General features: G+C 38.6%; 1 protein-coding gene across 1 annotated transcript; it reads left to right on the top strand.

Annotated features, from left to right (window-relative positions):
* The first annotated feature begins 2,492 nt into the window (after positions 1-2,492).
* On the top strand, positions 2,493-6,628 carry LOC111897440 (IQ domain-containing protein IQM3). The gene is made up of 9 exons (XM_023893404.3): positions 2,493-3,024; positions 3,102-3,216; positions 3,343-3,408; positions 3,497-3,585; positions 4,766-4,853; positions 4,945-5,082; positions 5,191-5,283; positions 5,650-5,751; positions 6,040-6,628. Exons 1-9 carry the CDS (start codon positions 2,720-2,722, stop codon positions 6,511-6,513), a joined length of 1,470 nt encoding a protein of 489 aa, XP_023749172.1. The 5' UTR covers positions 2,493-2,719; the 3' UTR covers positions 6,514-6,628.
* Positions 6,629-22,107: the final 15,479 nt, after the last annotated feature.

A 22,107-nucleotide genomic window follows, 5' to 3' on the forward strand; every position in this document is an offset into this window, starting at 1 on the left:
CTTTACTTGCGGAAGTACCTGAAACCAAAACTAAAACTATAAGCACAAAGCTTAGTGAGCTCCCCCAAACTACCACATACCATACAATAACATATAAAGCATCTAGTGGGCCTTGCCCACTGCATCGGATCGAAGCCCAGAAACTAACCAGGGCCTTGCCCTTTGCATCAGACCGAAGTCCGGAAACTAACCAGGGCCTTGCCCTCTGCATCGGACTGAAGTCTGGAAACTGCATCGGACCAGAGTCCGGAACTAACCAGGGCCTTGCCCTCTGCATCGGACCGAAGTCCGGAACTAACTGCATCAGACCGAAGTCCGGAACTGATTGGGACCTTCTCCCCTGCATCGGATCGAAGTCCGGAACTGACTGAACATAACATAGCATAAACATATCAATTAGCATGAATACATATACTGCATACTGCATCGGAACAGAGTCCGGAACACATAACACAAAACATGCTTGAATCACAAAGACATCAAGCACCCTAACTACTGCATCGGACCGAGGTCCGAAACTACTGCTAACTAAACGGGCCGGCATTGTGGCCGTAGACCCATTCCTACTGGAAGGAAACTCACCTCGTAGCCTAGCTGCTGAAAGAACTGCTCCGAAATCTGTCTGCTGCGGCTCCGGTTTCACCCCGACTACAATTTCCATAAGTACCATCAATCAAATACTGATAATAATACTGAGGGTAAAATGACTCTCTTACCCCTGGACCAAGTCAACCTGACGGTCAAAGTCAACATTCAGTTGACCTGACTCGTCGAGTTGGGTCACCAACTCGTCGAGTCCTTACTCTTACTTTCTTGCTTCTACTCGCTACTACTCGTCGAGTTTTGGCACAAACTCGACGAGTTCCTCTTTGTTACTAACACTCCGACAATCTGCATCCGACTCGCCGAGTTGTATGAACAACTCGTCGAGTTCTCCTTCATCAGATGAACACTTTAGCTGTGACTCGTCGAGTTGTATGAACAACTCGTCGAGTCTGTTCTTGAGGCATGAAGATTGCCTTGGACTAGCCGAGTCAGGGCATTGACTCGCCGAGTTCTTCTACGAATGAGTCTAACCCTCTAGCTCACCGAGTCCATCTCTCGCTCACTGGTTCCACTCGACATAACTCGAAAAGGGGAAAACAGGGGACTCGCGACTCGACTCGCCGAGTTTGAAGAACGACTCGCCGAGTCGTATACATGCAAACACTATATACTCGATTCTGCTTGAAACCAGTCCATTCCATTCATAGATCTGGGTTCTTGGGGCTTGATTAACACGTAAAGTTTCCAACTTTACGTGTAAATAACATCAAATGAAGGTTTTAGGGTTCAAAGCACACTATAAGAGTAGATCTAGAGCTTTCATGCAAAATGGCTCCATAAAGGTGCTAGATCTAAGCTTCTGGAACTCAAAACTAGCTAGATCCGAAGGCTAATCAACTCCCATGAGTCGTCTATGCTACTACTAAGCCAAGAAATGGTTCACGAACCATAGGGACCATTTGTGTAGTTTTGTCACTCCTAAACTACTTCTTAAATCCACCTATGTGAATACGAGACTTGAACCTTCAACCTTAAGGAGGGAGGGCAACACCAGATACCGTTGAACTAGTACAATGAATACAAATTACATGATACTAGATGTGTACCCGTGCAAAACAACGACGATAAATAACTTTTTTGGCGAATAATTTTCTTATAGAGAATTAATTATTAGATTATATTATTAGTCATTATGTAAAAAAAGTTATCACTTTTAAATAAAATATTTATGTTTAGACCTTATATTTATATTGCGTGTTTATACATTTAATGTAAATTAAGTAATATGAGTGTTTAGTTTAAAAATTTTAAATTAAATTATATAAATGAAATTAATATTTTAAAATTATCATTTTGTTTCAAATTTAAATTTCTTAATAACCTTTTTAATTTAAATTTCAAAATTTTAAAAAATATTAATGATATTTATGCATAATTTATTTATATAAAAAAATACCTTTTAAAAAATCAAGATATAACATAAAACTAACACTGTGTATACGATTTTTTCGGAGTGAGTTCATATAAATATAATTATACTAGTTTATAACCCGTGAGAACCACGGTTATAAAATTAATCAAACTTTTATACTAAAAAACTCAAAATGTTAATCAGTTATTTTAAATAAATTATTAATTTAAAAATATTTTTATTAATTATATGAAATTATAATCGTTGATTCAAATAAATATGTAAAATTGATTTTTAATATATATTAGATATTTTTTATTTGTGAATTAATGAAAACAATAATATAAATTTTAAAATTTAAGTTTAAAATAGATAATAAATACATTGACAAATAACATTACATTAATGAGGAGGTCTAATAAATTTAAAATGAAGAACTGACAAGTGACAACACATTAATTAAGAGGTCTAATATGGTGACACATGACAAAAACACTACTTTTTTATTAATACTGAGATTGAAAATTCATTTTTGCCAAAAATGAGATTGGTGCACATACGCGTGCTAGTACGACCAATAAATATCATCTACTGAAACTACAGTTGTTGGTAGGTTCACCAGTTCATCCTCCTGTTATTTCAACACACCAGACGACTCCATTACTGCAACTTCGTCCTTCTTCCTAATCTCCTCGCAAGGACCCCCACTACCATCAACCTCAATCCCTACATATTTTGCCATTATTGTTCTAGATTTCTGAAATGGAGGTCGACACCAGCCCCCATACACATACAACCTTCGATCGAACCCCAAAACAACCACCATATCCTCTATACTCCGACGAACATCACCGTTCATTAAAACTTGATCACGAAAATTCCAATATGGGAGCGTCCTTGTTTTCCACTCTCAACCCCAGCATTCAGCCTCCGTCACCGGCGGCGGATGTTAAATGTCAAAGCCCTACCTATCACTCCGACGCCGCTATGAAGCTTCAAAAGGTCTACAGAGGTTATCGCACCCGTCGCCTCATGGCAGATTCTGCAGTCGTTATTGAAGAACTCTGGTACTGATCTTGTTTATCACTATATATAACATCGTTTTTCATGGTTAATTACTCGATTAACGTAATATATTTTGAAGGTGGCAAGCCCTTGATTTCGCCAGATTAAATCACAGCACAATTTCCTTCTTCAATTTCCAAAAACAAGAATCAGCAGCTTCCCGGTGGAACAGAATCTCTTTGAATGCTTCTAAGGTACACCAAACAAACACAATACCAAACAAAATTACATTTCCCCCTTTTTGGGGTAAATTTTGGTTGTGATTCTGATAGTTGTAGCTGTTTTTTGTTGGTAATTAACTCCAATTTTGTTTTTGACAGGTGGGTAAGGGTTTGTCATTAGATGCCAAAGCTCATAAATTAGCATTCCAACACTGGATTGAAGCTGTAAGTATAATCAACCCAATCCTTCAAAAACTGATGGTTATTTATTTCTTACTATGTCTTCACAAATTGATATTCCGAGTAATTACAGATTGATCCTAGACACCGATATGGTCATAGCTTGCACTTGTATTATGAAGAGTGGTGCAAAGCTGATGCTGGCCAACCTTTCTTCTACTGGTGTGTATACCTGATTTACATTTTTACTACGAAATTTTATTGCATCCTTTTTACAGATTGCAAAATACTTATACTCTAATTGTTACTGTTTTAACTTTCCTGATATTTATCATCTATCAAATAGATTATGGGGGATATAAAGAAAAATCGTTATGTCCTCCATTATATGAACAAGATCCACTCCACATATTTCATATTCTAAACTTTTTGTTGGACTCATGTAAAGTGGGTTTTGGAGAGTGTGTTTTTAATTTTTATGAATAAGTGGAAGTGTGTGATCAATCGTGTTCTTGACTTCATGTGCTGGCCCCACGTGATAAAGTTGAAAGTTTGGGATCAATAATGATCGATTTTTGGCCAAAAATAAGTAGGAAAAATGTGTAAATCAAAATTGTGCAATAAATCTTTATTGGAAATGGTTGCTATCACGTTAATTGATGATGAATGCAAAGTTAGAGGTGGCAAAATGGGAATATTAAATAATAAATTTTTGTGGTTCATTTTCTTTCGAAAGAATAATTCTTTGGATAAATTAATTTACAAGGTTGTTATGATTTAAATATTACAACCCGTTTGATATGTTAGATTCTCAAGATTTATATATTTATTTTTTATTTTTTTTATTTTTTAATTTTACTCGTCTTATTTGTAGGACATAAAATATAACCGAAATTAATCTTTTTTAGTAAGTGAGTCGAAACTGGCGTTCTCTTTTATATTTGTAAATGAAAATATTTATTGGAAATGATTATTTTATTTGTAATTGCTGATGAATGCAATGTCGTAGGTAGCATGAGTTGTGGGTCAAAACAGGTGTCATTGACCTTTTGTCAATTTTCTTTGATTATATATATATATTAAAATTAACATTTTAAAATGCCACTATATCAATAAAATAATAACTTAGTTTTTTTTTTGTTTGTAATGAAGCGAATATTTGATATAATGACTCATTTCTATCCTTTCACATTCAATAAAGTGTTTTTATCCATGTGATTCATCACTGGGATTTAAATATAAGGTGACTCAATCATTTTTCTAGGTAAATAGGACGAAATTGCTACCTTTATACAGTCTCATAATAGCCTTTCATTTTCTTTTCAAAAGAAATTAGAATTTAAATTTAATTTAAATCGTATATGTAAAAACAGTTTTAAATTAAACTCGTATTTTCTTGAAGGTTGGATATTGGAGATGGACGAGTGGTTGATTTAAAAGAATGTCCAAGATCAAAGCTTCGTGAGCAGTGCATCAAGTATCTTGGACCTGTATGTTTTTCATGATTTATTTTCACTTAATTTTATAAAAAAAAAATTACAATCAAGATTATTATTATTAATTTTATGATCATATAAACAGCAAGAAAGAGAGAATTATGAGTATGTCATCATTGAAGGCAAAATCGTTCACGTTCTAACTGGACACCTACTCGATACAAAAAATGGAGAAAAATGGATATTTGTCACAAGTGCCTCTAACAAACTTTACGCTGGCGAGGTGAGATTTTAAAAACGTTACACAATACATCTATACATGAACAAACGCATTCTTGAGAATTTAGCAAATAATTAAACATTTTTTTAATTTTTATATTGGAATTTATAGAAAAAGAAAGGAAAGTTTCATCATTCTAGCTTTCTCGCCGGAGGAGCTACTTTAGCTGCCGGAAGGCTTGATGTGGACAACGGGACACTTAAGGTATAACACAAATCCAGTACCTTATGTACGAATTTTATTTTTTATTTAAGATAGATAAACTTGCTCTCAGTTATATTTCCAATTTACAAAAATTATTTATTTAAAAATCATTTATAAAGTAGATGATACACTAGATGCAAAAAAGAAAAAAAAAAGGTATTATGTCACTTGTTATTTTTATAAACGAATAGACAGGATAAAATATTGCAACTTTTGATGACTATACTATCGTCAAAATATTAAAATATATTTGTTGATGACTTGTGAGTTGTGACCTTGGTCAATGGTCATCACCTAATATATTATTTAGTTCTTAAATAATCTTCATTTAACATTTTGTGTTTTGTTTTTATGTTGTTTTTTCAGACTATCTCTCCGTATAGTGGACACTATCGTCCAACTGATGAAAGCCTCAAGTCGTTCTTATCTTTTCTCAAGGAAAATGGTGTCGACCTCGATAAAGTTGAAGTACGTAATTTTATTATTTTATTTCATTTATGTGAAAAGTAATTAGTTATCCGCTTGATTGTTTACAAAATGCTGATGTCACATTCCTTTTTATTACATGCGTCATATTCCATTCATGTGAAAAATAATTGGTTATAGGTTTGGGAGTGTGGGGCCTTATAAAAGTAATTAATAATTTCTCACAATTATTGTTGATGTTGATATTTTTCAATTTGTGAGGGGATAAAGTGAATATTTTATATAAGTAGTTACTTTTTTTCAACACTAACCCTATTTTTGTGTGATCAGATAAAAAAGGCAAATGAAGATTACGAGAACTATGAAAACAAGAAAATGAGTCAAAATGGATCTGAAATTGAACTCGGGAATATTCCAGTTTCTTCCGATACCCGTGAATCGGAAACCCATGATCGCAAACCGGAATTGGAATCGTTGTTTCCGGTTCCAGTTGGTGAAGTGGTTGAGAAGAAGAATAATGGTTGTTATAAAAGGAGTCTGTCTGGGGGTCTTAATAGTCCAAAAGCCGATGTGCCAAAGAAAGCGATACTAGAAAGGATTAATTCAAAGAAAGCGGCATGTTCCTACCAGTTAGGAAACCAGCTTTCTCTGAAATGGTCAACGGGGGCTGGACCAAGGATCGGCTGCATTGCGGACTACCCTATTGAACTGAGGATGCAGGCTTTGGAGTTCACTAATCTCTCTCCAACTCCAAGGGGGAACGGCCGAATGGTTTTTCCATCACCTAAAAATAGTGGTAATTAGCATAAATGATAATCAACATCCAGGTTACTTTATTTAATTGGGTGTAAAATGTGAATTTAGTTTGTATGAAGTTTGGATTATTATAATTATAAAATAAAATGTTATGTTTTGTTTCCATCATGTGGTAAGGAGAAGGCTACAAGTTCACAAAGTCCACCACAATTTGATCCATTCCAAGCACCATTTAACCCAATGTTTTCGGCGATACAATTTCAGTATCAAACTCAATCGATATTTAAACCAATGTTCTTGCAAATGTGTATATAACAATTATGCTACGATTTCCTACTATGGCAAATATCGACACAATATGATGATACACAGTCGAGGCAAAGTCCTTCACAATTTGTGTTGAAAACCCAAAACTTGAACATATCCGACTGTAAACCTCAAAATTCTGATGACAGTGATGAAACCCAACCCTACATACAAGACGAAGAATTATAGAATGAGTCATTGGATACACACCCTCCACGTGCGATGCTTACTTCGAAGAAGAAAGCAAGGCAATGGAGTGCTGACTAAGAAGCTGTGTTGGCCAAGGCTTAGTTCAACATTTTAAAAGACTTAGTAACCGGAAATCAACAATGAGCAACATCTTTTTGGAAGCGGGTTCGAGCATATTTTAAAACAATTGGGAACCTCTCATTGTAATATCTATAAAGTGACCTTCAAGTTCCATAGTAACAAAAAAAAGCCAACTGAGAAAAATGTAAACACGATTTTCCAACATAACAGCTTGATTTCAAAATAAATAAATAAATAAATAAATAAAACCAACAGAACGTTTAAATATACTTTTACAACTCAAATCCTCACTACAAGTTTTCCTAAACTACACTTTTAATGTTTTACTCACATATCAAAGATGTAATGAACAATGAACATGAAACCCTAAAAGGGTAAACCATAATCTATAAGAAAAAAGGAGTACAATGAGAGAGCGAGAAAGTAAAAAGTATCTATGAAATGAAGTCACAATGACCTAAATCATGTGCATCTACATTTATATACATCGGGTTGTCAATGACCTCACAACCCGCATGTTTATTCGAAATAAGATACAACCGACACCCTCCATCTTTCACAATATCACCACTACAATACAAATTAGAAAAGAAATACAAAAATACACAAAATATAGAAAATATACAAAATGGTTAGTTTGGAATATAACACTTCCTTATTTCAACACCCCCGGTCCAACTAATCATTTGTTAACACTATTTTACAGAAAATGGACCCACCAAACACATTGTTTTTACTTTTTACAACGATTCTTATTATGAAAAGATACAAGAGATTTAGTCAAAATATCAACAATTTGATTAACAAAATCAATTTTAACAAGGTTAATAATATCATTTTTAATCTTTTCCCTGATAAAATGAACACCAATTTCAAAATGCTTAGTCTTATCATGAAAAATAGGATTTAAGATAGTTTTATAGCAGATTCATTATCATAAGAAACTTTTACCGGAACAACTTGATTAGTTCTTATACAAAAATTTTAATACCTAAATTATTTCACAGGTTAATGAACCAAGAACTCTATATTCACATTCAGTTGATGATCTGGAAATAGGATTTTCACTTCTCCTTGAAACAAGAGAATCACTAAAATAAACTAAATAACCACTCACAATATTCCTAGAAAAGAGACATGTATCCCATTTAGCATCATAAAATCCTTTTAAAACAATAGAATAAGTTTTTAAATAACATACTCCTTTCCTAAGACTATTTTTAAAATACCTTAACAACCTTAAAACAATTCGCAAATGTGACCTTCTAGGCTTGAGCATAAACTGACTCAAAATTTGAACTAAATAGGAAATGTCAGGCCTTGTTATAGTGAGATAAATTAACTACCCAACCACTTTCTAAAATTCATTAATTTTTTCAAGAAAATTGTCACTACTTTGATCAATTATCACGATCAACAGCAAAATTAGCTTCAAGAGGAGTATTAACTATTTTGCAACCAAGCATCCCAAATTCATGTAATATTTCCAAACAATATTTCATTTGTGAAAGACAAACATCATTAACTTCTATACCTAAAAAAATATTTCAATTTACCTAAATCTTTCAAAAAAAATTAAGATGAAACATCCCAAAAATACAATCTAAAAATTTCGTTTTAAATCATTAATAAAAACCATAAGTATTGTTCATCATATAAAAATCATAAGCGTGCATCTCATAAATGTTATAAACAACTGTCAATATATCAAAATCATATATCAAAACATCAGAGTAAATCATCTCAGGCTAAAAGTTGTGTTGTGTGCCATGCAGTCATCCAGAGCTCTTCCCTTTACTAGCGGAAGTACTTGAAACCAAAACTGAAAACTGTAAGCACGAAGCTTAGTGAGTCTCCCTAATCTACCACATACCATACACATATCACATAATCACATATTCACATATCAACATATCGTGGGCCCAGCCCTGCTACATCGGGCCCCACCCGACATCAGACTGCATCTAGCATTGGGCCCCGCCCGATATTAGACCGAAGTTCGGTGTACGTATAACATATCAACAAGCATATAACATAAACACATAACATAAACATATAAACATTTCTCGGGCTTGCCCTGACATCGGACCAAAGTCCGGAACACATAACACATAACATAAAAGCTAAACATTCCTCGGGCTTTCCCCGGTATCAGACCGAAGTCCGGAACACATAACACATAACATATAAGCCAAACATTCCCCGGGCATGCCCCGACATCGGACCGAAGTCCGGAGCATATAAACAAACACATGCAAGAATCACGAAGACATCAAGCATACATACATTCCTCGGGCTTGTCTTGACATCGGACCGAAGTCCGGAAGCATACAATGTACATCAGGCTAACCACGACATCGGACCGAAGTTCGGCATATGCTAACATACATAAACGGTCCAACATTGGTGCCTTCGACCCGTTCCTACTGGAGGAAAACTCACCTCACACTGCTGAAGTACCGCGGACAAAATCCTAGCTGCTGGATGACAGATTCCCGAACTGTCAACATCAAAACAACACCCAATTAATAATTGGGTTTCAATACATAACCATAAGTCCATGCTTGGGGTAAAAGACTACTTTACCCCCATCTTAGCTTTGATTCAAGCTCAAGGCCCAATCCAAAGGCCTAAAAGTCAAACTATGAACCAAAGCCCAACATATGACCCAATTTGCCAAATTAGGCCTAAACCTTTACATGGTCTTACCCTAAAGGCCCAACCATTTATTCTAGTCCATTCATTTGGAATTCCCATGGTTCAACATCTCATAATCATCAAGGCCCGGTTATGGCCCATCTATGGCCCAATTTTTCCTAATTGGGCCCAAGCCTGTCTAATGGGCCTTATCTTAAAGCCCATTCCAAATATTGTAATCTATATACGTGTTCTTGGATGGCCCATCAATAGCCCAATCAGTAAAGCCCAATAGAAAGGCCCAACTCAAGGCCCAAGCAAAATTAGGTTTTTCACATAAAATAACGATTAGGGTTAAGTGTTTCTTACTTAACCCATTAAGGACTTAATCCATTAAGTCCACTCCGCTAGTCCAAACATACAATGTGTTCGGGTGTAATTCGAAATTCTAAATCCAATGGTCCAAATTGCGGGTCCCAACAATCCAAAACTAATATTCCCAAAATTAGGGTTTTCTAAACCCTAATTAGGGTTTCCAATTCAATCGTATGCAAATTAGTCCATTGATTAAGTTTTAGGTTAATTAACTGTTAATTAAGTCGGGCACCACCCACTACTACCTTGGGTAGTGGTGGTCAATGGCGGCTCATGGTGGTGGTGACGGATCTCCTTAATAATTCCGATCAAAATACAATATTACAACAAGATATCCAAATAAATGCACACACACAAATGACACATACACACACCCAACCACCCTTGTGGCGGCAGGCGGTGGTTGGAGGTGGCAGCCACCACCTCATGGTGGTGGTGGCTTTTCCGTGAATTCCGGCCAAACAAAACACAAACATGCTTCCTGTTTGCAACATAAGTCCAGCTACCCACCTGGTGGCGTACGACGACGGCGATGACACAAGATGGCGGCCAACAGCCGCGATTTGCGATGACAGCCACCACCTCATGGTGGTGGCGATGGTTTCTCTTGATCCTCTGCCCAGTAACACATCAAAACACATACACACATCCTTGCACAAGATGAGCTCAACCACTCACTTCACGAGTCTGCGAACTCAACCATCCTTTCTCGGTGATAACAAAAACACCCCAACTCGGCAACCCACGAGACGGAAGGTGGAAGTTGTGGCTGAGAACGATAGTCGACGGAACATCAACTTGTGAATGAAAAATGGTTTAACGAATCATCTGGCTGCTCGTGGCGTTACAGGCAACAAATATGTGGCGGTCGACGTCCGATTGGCGAAGTAGCAGGTGGCGGATGAGGGCTTCACATGGCGGCGGCTGAAGTAGGAGAAGAAAAAGAATGGTGGACGTATGGTGGTCGCTCGGTGGCCGTTAGCTAGTCAGAAAAACGAACTAAATGGGTGATGACGGCGACCGGCAGTTAGGAGGTATAAGGTGGCGGCTGGAGGGTTACATTAGGGTTAGGATTTGAATAAAAGGTGGTGACGGTATATAAGCCCCGTCCAAATTCAAACAATGGTCCATAATGACACTTTCAGTCCTTCCTTCTCCTTTTCTTTCAAATTAAATCCAACATTTACCCTTTTAGCCCTTGTTGCCATAATTCCTTTCATAATAAGTCCTAATAATTACCAAGCATACCCTCACTTGTAAAATCCTTTTCAAATTAAATGCATAATTTACCACACAAGCCTCAACCTTCAAAATTCTTTACAATTTAATCCGGAAATTACATTTTAACCCCCAAAACCAATGCCTTGCTAAATTATTCTGCATTTAGGGTTACTATTCATTAATAAATTTTATTTATTTATTTATTTAAAAAACGGGATGTTAGATGAGATGTAACGCTCGGTTCCTGTTATGTATTTTAAATAAAAATTTATTCGCTTTTGTATGGAAACTCGATGAGTTGGTGTAACAACCCGTTATTTCCGGGCATCATAAATCGAGTCTTGTAACCTCTTTGGAATGTAATAGGAATATCATCGATAAATGAATTATTCAAAAGCTCTGATTGGAGTACACTATGTAGTAGATATCGTCTTAAGGTTTCCAAATATATAAAGAACACTAAAATCCGAGTTATGACGAAGAAGTTATGACCATTCTAAGATTTCCGACAAAACCGGCAACACCGATTAAACGAAAAACGCGAAGTTTCAATACAATAGTTTTTAGCCTTAAGTATCTAAATAAAACTTATAGATAACATCAAACCGTGAGCGTACATAAAAAGAACGTCCAAATCTGACTTCGTATGAGGAAGTTATGATTTTTCCAAGGTTTGGGTATAGCAGTAGACAGCTAAAAACTCGAAATAGAGCTCGAGATACTTTTGACCAAAACAACCTAAATGAGAATCGAAGGTCTCAACATTAGTAGCGCAACAGCGAAAAGTCTGACGAAAACGGACATCGGATGAAGAAGTTATGGATTTTATACGGACTTTTCGTGTCCCGGCCCGTTAAAAATAAATAATTAAAAATAAACTCAAAATTTGCCGATGAAGTCTAAACGAAAGTTGTAGATCATATTTTCAGCTACGCGTGCATATAAAGAACGTCGAAAACGGAGCTCGTACGCGAAAGTTATGGATTTTACAAGTTCGGGGTCCAAAATCTGAGGCTGTCAGGCCCCCACGACGTGGCACAGCTTGGCCGCGACCCGGCAAGCGACTGAGGGCATCCAATCAACGGAAGGGGATAGGGCTTGCTCCCCACGACGTGGCCAACCCTAGCCACGACGTGGCACTCAAAAATACCCCCTATAAATAGAACTCTTGGGGTGCCGGGTTTAGGTGCTCCATTCTTCCCTCTCTCGTGCTGAAACTCTGCGGTTAAGCTCCCGAAGCCCTCCCGAATCCCCGGTTTTCACACTCAAGTTCCGAAAAAAGGTTCTACTCTCCCGAAATTTCCGAGATTCCCGAGAGTCCCGAGAAAAATCGACTTTCACGAGCCTAAGTTCTGCTCGATTTTCTTCTCGTTTTCCCCAATCAATCAGGTGAGTTCATACCCCTGCAAACACACTTTAAATACGTTTTTAAATGCTTTTTATACTCTTTTAGGGGGGGAATACAAGTAAACACACGACTAAAATCGTGTGAAACATCGATCTTTTTATATACTTTTCATACTGTTGTTTTAACTATCTTATGAAGTTATTATGATGCAAAACACCTCACAACACAACTTTACCCTCTTGGGATACAGTATGTTTATAAATAGAAATATGTTTTATTTATACGTTTACATACAAATTCATCATATCAAGGGTAACATTCTTTACTAAACCGTTTTATACATCCAAAGAACTTATGATTTATGCTTTGTCAAATATTGTGAAAAAGGATAAACTTTGCATACAAAACTACTACTTTAATACAAACTTAGTTGAGAATCCATGAGACGTGTACATCTTCAAACACTGCCTTTTTGATAAAAGGTATCGCTACAAGTCCTGTCTATAACCAGAGTCTCCCGTTCGGAGAACGTGTCAAATGTGTATAGATCTATACGGGAAGTCATGATCCCGCGCCCTGACTGTTAGCTACAGTCCGTCTTTTGGGGTGACAGTTGTCATAACGCTACGACGCCTGAAGAACGTCGCTACAGGCATATTATGTTTAGTATGGTTATAAAACTCATTGGATATACAATTATTATGGTATTATGCTTTTATGAACGAGTAGTGATTAAAACTATTCTTCATCTAACAAGTGCGATCTTCGTGTAGCTTTACTATGTAAAACTATGACACAACTTACAAGCACGTCGGTTGCTTGCGATTTTCGGTCTTGGAGACTGCCAGTTATGTCAGGAAAATAAGGGTTTTTCCTGTATACAAACCAAACAACTAACAGGAAAATAAGGGTTTTTCCTGTATACAAACCAAACAACTAATAGGAAAATAAGGGATTTTCTTGGTGCAACCATTTACAACTTATAACACGAACATTCATATGCATTTCATACTTTTATAAGAAAATAAGGGTTTTTCTTGGAAAACACAACAAATCATATCTCAACTATTAGGGAAAATATGGGATTTTCTGGATCTAATACATTCATTTTCAACACAACGAATCATAACTCTTTACAATTGAAATGCTGCGTTTTCTGGAAAACATACACGAACTTTCGAATGGCGTACATTTTCTCAAAACACTACTTATGAACTCACCAACTTAATTGTTGACACTTTTTCTTTGAAATAACTTGTATTCTCAGGGAACCGCTAAGCAGATTTGGAAATCAACTTTTGAGGATTAATGTGCTGACGTTAATTACTTCTTTTGAAGGATGTTTATGTATTTATCTTTTGAACAAGTAACGAATACGATTATGTAAACATTTTGGAAACATTAATATATATGGTGGTGTGTACTTTCCTTTCTATGAACTGTTATGATACTGAATATGACGTCCTCCGCCCCCGAACGTTTCCGCCGTTCTGGTTTGGGGGTGTGACAGTTGGAGGCCCCAAACTCATCGAGTATGAATGGAATTTGAATGCCGGATGTAAAATCTACTCAAAAAGTCGAGAGCCTCAACTCGACGAGTAGGACTGGCAGAGTGAAACCCTAATTTTCAGGGTTTAGCTCCCTACTTAAACACCTTAACCTCCAAAGGTTGGCTTCATTTACAACCTCCATTGTCCCAAACCCTATATATGAAACCTTAATGCTTTGTATGAACTTGTGAGATATTTTTGAGTGAATCTTGTGTGTTTGAAGCTTGTGAAGGAAGGAGAAGCTTGGGGATTCATGAAGAAGCTAGTAGATCCAGAGATACCATTTCATTATCATCATTATCTGGTAAGCAAGTCTCAAATTTGCTTAGTAAATTCTTAGATCTCCTTATTATCATTTTATGGGATTTTTGGTCCAAGAAGCATGACCCTTGGGAAATGGACGTCCTAAGTGAGTATATCATCAGACCTGAAACCATGGAGGACTTTCATGGCATAAAGGTGAAAATTTTTTGGCCATTGAATCCCTATGCAAGCTATAGGATGTCATTTTGGCCCTTTAGGCTCCAAAAGACCATGCATGGAGGGAAAGTCAGAGACTTTACGTGTTCATATAGTGTCTAGGGTCTAGATCTTAATTTTATGCCTTAGCTTGAAGTATTATGGTCTTTGGATCAAGATCTAGATCTTAAGGAGTTAAGGTTTAAGCTAAACCCATTAAGGAAGGCTATTAATGGATAAAGTTGGAAACTTTACCCTTAAAAGGACATTTTTCAATATATAGATGGAGTATGGAGCTTAGATCTGAAGGATAGGAGCTTAATCAATTAAGATGGCTTAACAGACTAAAGAACTCGTCGAGTCCATAGAGGAACTCGATGAGTTGGGTCGAAGTTTCCCGATTCTGTAATGGGAAAACTCAACAAGTTGACCGGAGAAGTCTCGATTCTGTGGATAAGAGGAACTCGACAAGTTGTGAAAGAACTCGACAAGTTGTATCACGGTTTCAGGGTTTATGATTCATGGAACTCGACAAGTTGATGGATCAACTCGACGAGTTGAGTCAACCCAGGATGTTGACTTTGACCAGAAGGCTGACTTTGACCAGGGTGTTGACTATGACTTTGACTTTGACCAAAGTTGACCCGGAAGGGATTATAAGTATGAAAGGGTAATTAAAGGAAATCTTTTATGTGTAGGAGTTTGAGTGGGGTTGATTTCAGAGTCGAGGATAGTTCAACTACTTCACAACATTTGAGGTGAGTTACCTTCCAGTAGAAGTAGGTCGAAGGCACCAATGTTGGCCCACTAGTAGTTGATTATAGTTGAGTTGATTGTGTTTATGATAATTGTCTAGTATGCCACTATTAGTTATGCTTTATGTGATACTATGATATGATATTATGTCCAACACCCCCAAAGCGCCGGTATCATATCCAACACCCGAAGAACGTTACGAAGTGCCTGAAGACCCCAAGAAATTTATTTTTTCAGTTTGAAGCTTAACCTTCTCAAGGCCCGGTTTTTCATTAAAAGCTCCCGGTTTCATCGGAAATGATCATTTTAAGAAACGAAGTGCTGCCCGATTATCGTTAAATCATGTGAGTGTATAGTCACTTTCATCTTACTCATAGATATGAAGTGTTTTCTATAAAATACGTGCTATATGTATATATATTGTTTGTTTATTTGAGATGGATGTTGAATAGATGTTTTATACAAGTTTTAAACTATATATATGTATTTTTATCTACAAATATGTTGGGTAAAGCATGGGTAGATGAAATAGTTGATGTGTGATAAAATGACGAGAGGCCTCGATGTCAATGTATTGTTGTTGTAGTCATCTAGCGGAGTATAGATGACGACCACAAGCCTTTCTAGACAGTCCGGTGGAACGCTAACAGGTTCGCAACCTGTAGGTGTTGGTGAACTATATGTTCGTTGGTGTACTCCATCCCCCTCATGTTTGCCTGAAGGACATGTATGGATGAGGAATCCCCTTAGTAGTAGTGTCCATCCCGATGACGATCCTTAGGCTAGGTCCCTTATGATAAGTGTTTAGGGACGTAAAGTGAGGATAACGGGAACGGGTAAACAGGGTTGTTGTTGGTTGATGAAATTAATAAATTTATTGTTGGTTAATAAAATTAATAAATTTATTATTATTTGTGGGTTAAAAACCTTATATGCTCACCAGGCTCCCAAGCCTGACCTACTCAGCTTTTTATATTACAGGTAGTGGACCCAGAGCATAGTTTGGATGATGAAGATGGATTTTTGGATTATAGGCCAATAGTTGTAAATAACTGTTGTAAGGCTTATGATATACTGTTTATGTTTTTGGTCTGTATCGGAACATGCCATCCCGAGGTTTTGATATATAGTGAAAATATATATTTCTTTAAGAAATGGTTTGATAAACTTTTATCATGTTTTGTTCTGGGGACAAATTTCGCAACATCTTTTAAAAGATTACTTTGATTTTATTTTAAAAGCATAAATTAAATCGGTCTTTTCTGGCCAAGAAATTTGGGGATGTCACATCTAAGTAACTACTCAATTCGGTACTCCAAGTACCTGCTAAACAGCGCAACCAAGCTCACTAATGCACTTCCTAGGCTCTCCTAGGTCCCGACCTCGCACTGCCATTAGCTGATGTGTAACGCCCTGTTTTAAAAGTGCTTATTTATGAATTTCCGAGATCAAGAGTAAGGGCGTTTCGGTCTTTTGTGGGCAATGGGTTGCATTCGAGAAGGTTTCTTTAACATCTCAAGTTTGTCATTGTAGTCCATGGGAATGGATGGGGTAAAGTCTTGAAGAGCCTAAGGGCTAATTTGTAAAATTGGGACCAGAAAGAGTACGCCGCGCGTACATAAGGGTACGCTGGGCGTACTAGGGCGCGCCCGAGTATGTAAGAGATGAAAACCCTAATGTCCCGGTTTCAGAGCTATATAAGCATCCTTAAGGTTCATTTTCCTCTCATCACTCTCAGCCTCCATCCTTCAGAAACGTCCCAAACCCTAGATCTTGTCTGAGAGTGTGAGTTGGTGGGTATTTTGAGCTCTTGGAAGTGAAGGCATTACACCAAGAAGTTGGAGAAGAAGATTGGCTTGTAGATCTGAGGTTGGTTTGTGTCTTTGAAGCTCCAGAAGGTAAAAAGATTGGAACTTTATGCTTGTATATCATAGATCTAGCCATTCTAGCATTTTGAAACCCTTTCTTGTCCCAAAAGTCCCAAGATGATGTATGTTGTGTTTGGGCGAAATGATTTGTCCTTTTAGACTCTTGATGGGGTGTTGAGTGATAAGAATGAGGTCCCAATGGCCTATGAGGTCCCATGCAAGTAGTAGAAAGGTCTTAATGGATTAAGACCTTGGATTAAGAACTTTATGAACGTCCAAAGTGATAAAGTTCGAGACTTTATGAGTCCTAGGCATATTTGGTCGATGGATCTAAGGTTTGGGATTAAGAGCTTAAGCCATTAAGCACTTATGATGACTTTTGTGGAAATCGCATACGCTCCACGTGGGAAGCTGTACGCCCAACATACGGGGTCAACAACCCGTTTTCCAGTCAACCTGAGATGGGGTACGCCCCGTGTACCAGAGGAGTATGCCCAGCGTACGCCCTCTGTTGGATTTTTGTTTTTGGGCCTTAAGTGATTGGGCTAGTGGGGCTTGGGCCGTGACTGAACATTAGCAATGAGAATTTGGCCCGAAAACCCGAACCGAACCGAAAACCGAACCAAACCGAATCGAATTAGACACGAATAAGCAATTCGATTCGGTTTTCGGGTATCTATGTAAGGCTTATTCGGTTTTCGGGTTGTTCGGTCCGAGTTACCCGAATAAGGGCTTATTCGATCCAAAAGAACCGAACCAAATATGAAAAGTCATATTTTTTTTCCACTTGCTCGATTGCTTATTCGGTCTTGTGTTCTATCGATCGTTACCTAAAATACCCACGTAATGTTTAATGTTTAACTTATATACTTATAGATAGATTTTTGGGTGTTTTAGATGTTTAATGTTTAGTGTTTAATATGTTGCTTAATAACTATAGCTTAAGAATGTGGTGGTTGGATTTACATTTTATATATCAAGAATAGTTAATCCGTGTTATTTGTGTTTATCATAAGCTACAAAAGTCATACAAAATACAATATTTATAATCACATTGTAAATGTTATTTGGGTAATTCGGGCTATTCAGCTCGTTAATCATCTTGTACATGTTATTTGGGTTATTCGGGCCGGAACCGAACCGAACCCGTATTGTTTATTTGGTTCGGTTTTCGATTCATATAATTACCCTTATTCGGTTTTCGGTTTATTCGGGTTCGGGTCGGTTCCGACCCGAATAACATCCCTACTGAACATTATGGATGGAGTATTTTGGACTCAATAATTATTATGGACCTTGGATCTAGGCCCATTTGGTGAGGTGGGCCCAATTTAGTAAATTGGGCCAATATTGGGCTTTGCATGAGGATTTGATTTTGAGACTTGGTCCAATAAGAGGATGATGGACTTAATGAGTGTTGTGGGCCCTTGGTCTAGAAAGTCATGATTGGACTCTAACTTGGCGATTATCATGTGATAGTTGGGAGTCCCGGTGAGTCAGAGGTCGGAGATTTGCAGGATTTCGGCAGTTGCAAGGTGAGTTATCCTCACTATATCGACAGGGTCTACGGCACCAAGGCTGGCCCTTTATCGGATGGAAGTCCGGGTATTGTTTGTTACATTGTTGTTTTGCTAGATCTGCATCCTGGTATTTAGGATGATATTATGTTAATGACCTGGTTAAGGTCGGTACCCGGGATATAGGGTAATGTTATGCTAGTGACCGGTTAGGTCGGAATCCTGGTTAGGATGTTGATATGCTATGTGATTTGTTAGACTGCTTGTCTGGTTAGAGATTTGTTATGTGATTGATTGTTTTATGTGCTCATGGTTGTTTGACGGGGGTTGGGTTGAGGCGGGTCCTACTTAGTGTTGTAGGCCAACATACCCAGGGCGGACCGGATATTCTGAAGGCCCAGCGAGCGGTCCGGATAGGCTAAAGGCCCCAAGAGGGCGGACCAGACGTGCCGAGGCTCGGAGAGTGGACCAGGCCGACTGAAGGCCCAGTGCGGGCGGACCAGTCATACTGTAGACTCAAAGAGTGGACCAGGTGGATTGAAGGCCCAGTGCGGGCGGACCAATCATACTGTAGACTCGATGTACATGGCTAGACTCGGAGGGTGGACCAGGTGGACTGAAGGCCCGATGCGGGCGGATCAGTCACACAGCAGACCCGATGTGAACGGTTGTTCTATTTGCGATATGATACGAGTATGTTATGTGTGGTTGGTATTTTGGGGGTAACTCAATAAGCTTTCGGGCTTACAGTTGTAGTGTTATGTTTCAGCTACTTCAGGAGATCATGGCAAGGCGAAGGCGTGATCGTACCGCTCCTCATGTTTTATGATTTAAGTGATACGGATATGGGGATGCTCTGATGTTTAAACTATTTTGAAAATGAAATGTATGAACTTAATGGTTTTTGAATGAAAGAAAATGTTTTAAATTTGGTTGAAATTTTTGGTCGTTACAAGTTGGTATCAGAGCCTTGGTTTGAGTGAATTGGAGGAACATTCATGTGAATCCAGTCTCAAATCAAGGAGGGATTTTCAAAATGGTTTTCAAAAAGTTTTCGAAATAAGTAAAGGAGGATGCAGAGGGTACGATCAGCCAGAGCCAGTAAGTTGACCCCAAAATACCATGCAAGTTATTTGATTATGTGATATGTTAGAACAGCATGCTAGCACTAGGCTAGGGATCTTCAGGAATTGCATGATTAATGATGCCTGCTAGCCTAGGGTTTCCTTGTTATGGGCTATTTAGTGTTCCTCTAGGGGTGAGGATTGAGTGCTTGCTGTGTATGTTAGTGCTTAGGGCATTGTGGTGATACTTGAGACAAATATGGGTAGGTGTGGAAGGTAGTATGGGCCTGTACTACTGAAAGCACAGGACCCATACGCGTGTCAAGGAAGTCACAACCCCTAGGTTGTTGATTTGAGGTTAGTTCTCGATGGTTATGCGAGGGATCTGAGATTTTTATGGTTCATTCCAGTATGGCGGATGCGAGACGTTTGGAGGCAGGATCCAGTTCGGGATCAGGATCAGGAGAGGGTGGCCGGGAGGGACCCATATCACCCGAAGTCATTGGCCATATGAGTACGGATGAGTTGGACATTAGGATTCGTGATATCCTACATGAGGAGGTTGCTGCTATTTTCCGAGCTGAGTTTTCGGAACTGTTTGGGTCGATCAAGACCGCCATGGTTGAGTATTTTGATGAGCGTTATGCAGCTCTTGCAGAGACAGCGGCCGCGGCAGCCGCAACGGCAGGGGGAGGAGCCAGTCGGGGTTTTCATTATCGGGACTTCGACAATATGAAGCCCCCTACTTTTGATGGAGTCCAGGATCCGATCGTTGCTATGAGGTGGTTGTCAGGTGTGGAGGGTTGCTTCTTCACGTGTTCATGCCCTGTGGATCAGAAGGTGAGGTGTGCTCTGAACCTTCTAAGGCCCGGGCAAAGGATTGGTGGAGGTTAACTACGGGATCTTATTCTGATGCGCAACGGGTTGCGGTTACTTTGGATCAGTTCCGGGAGATGTTCAGTACTCGTTATGTTCCGCAGGTTTAGAGAGAGAGGTTGGCTCAGGAGTTCCTGGAGCTGAAGCAGGATTCAGAGTCGGTGACGGAGATCACCAGGATGTTCACTGAGAGGGTGATGTTTTTCCCGAAGTTTTCATCGGAGGAGGCTCAGATGTCCCGGTATCTGTGTATGCCCAAGAGGGATATCAGACAGTTTGTGTCCACGTAGAGATGTGATACCTTATTAGAGCTGCAGGAGGCCGCAAGGCGGCGTGAGTTGGAGATTGAGTTGCAGTTGCGAGAGTAGAGGCAGGCCCAGTGTGCAGTCGCAGCCGGCGCCGAAACAGTTCAAAACCATTGACTCTAGGATTGGGGGTCAGGGCAGCCACACTTGTGAGAAGTGTGGGAAGGGTCATACCGGAGTTTGTAGGTCCGGTGGTGCGTGCCACAAGTGTGGGAGAGAGGGGATTTATGCGAGGGATTGCCGCCAGTCAGCTCCGGTGCGGGATATGAGGATTTGTTATCACTGCCATTAGGTTGGACACATGAGGGCCAACTGTCCACAGTTTGCTGCAGGATCGGTGCAGGCTCCAGCACCGGCCACTTTGAGGATGATGAGATTAAAACGTTAATCTTTGAAGATCGATTAGATCTTAAACAGGTAAATAATTATAAAAAACAGCAAGAACACGAAAATAAGAACAAGGCAAAAGTGAATCAAACGTGTCGAATGATTAAAACAAAATCCTCAGAAGAGCTCGATTAAGAACATCAACTGTAGAGGATTGGTAGGTTACAAGAACGATCAAAGAAATCTGTAATACTATCGTTACGCTCTAGATTAATCGTTAACCTAATATGCATGCAAGCATATACTTATATACTAAACAAAATGGGCTCTCGGTTGGACAGGCCCAAACCGGAATACAAATAAAGTAAATAAATAACCGAGCCCAAAGACGCAACACTTGAATAAATCTTTAACCCAACAATCTCCCCCTTTGCGTCATTTGGAGTGAGACCTTCACTTGTTACTTGGGCCAGCAGCGGAGCCAGGTACCTTCTTCTTCACGGTGTTAAACAGACGAGAAATAAGAGCCATAATCGTCTGCCTAAACCTGATGTACCACTGAATCATGTCATTGAAGTACTTAACATCATCCGCTGTATTTTCTCTGCACCTTTGGATGATCGACAACACATGCTCTAGACAAGCAGTGGTGTATAGATGTTTGTCAGCTAAAGCAAAGAGACATTTCTGTCCTTCTGCTCTAGTGAACATAACCGAATTGCGTCTCGGGTCGATCTTGCCCATCTTCATCTGGTTGAGATCA

This window comes from Lactuca sativa, chromosome 6 (assembly GCF_002870075.4).
Source record: "Lactuca sativa cultivar Salinas chromosome 6, Lsat_Salinas_v11, whole genome shotgun sequence".
Taxonomy (NCBI): Eukaryota; Viridiplantae; Streptophyta; class Magnoliopsida; order Asterales; family Asteraceae; genus Lactuca; species Lactuca sativa.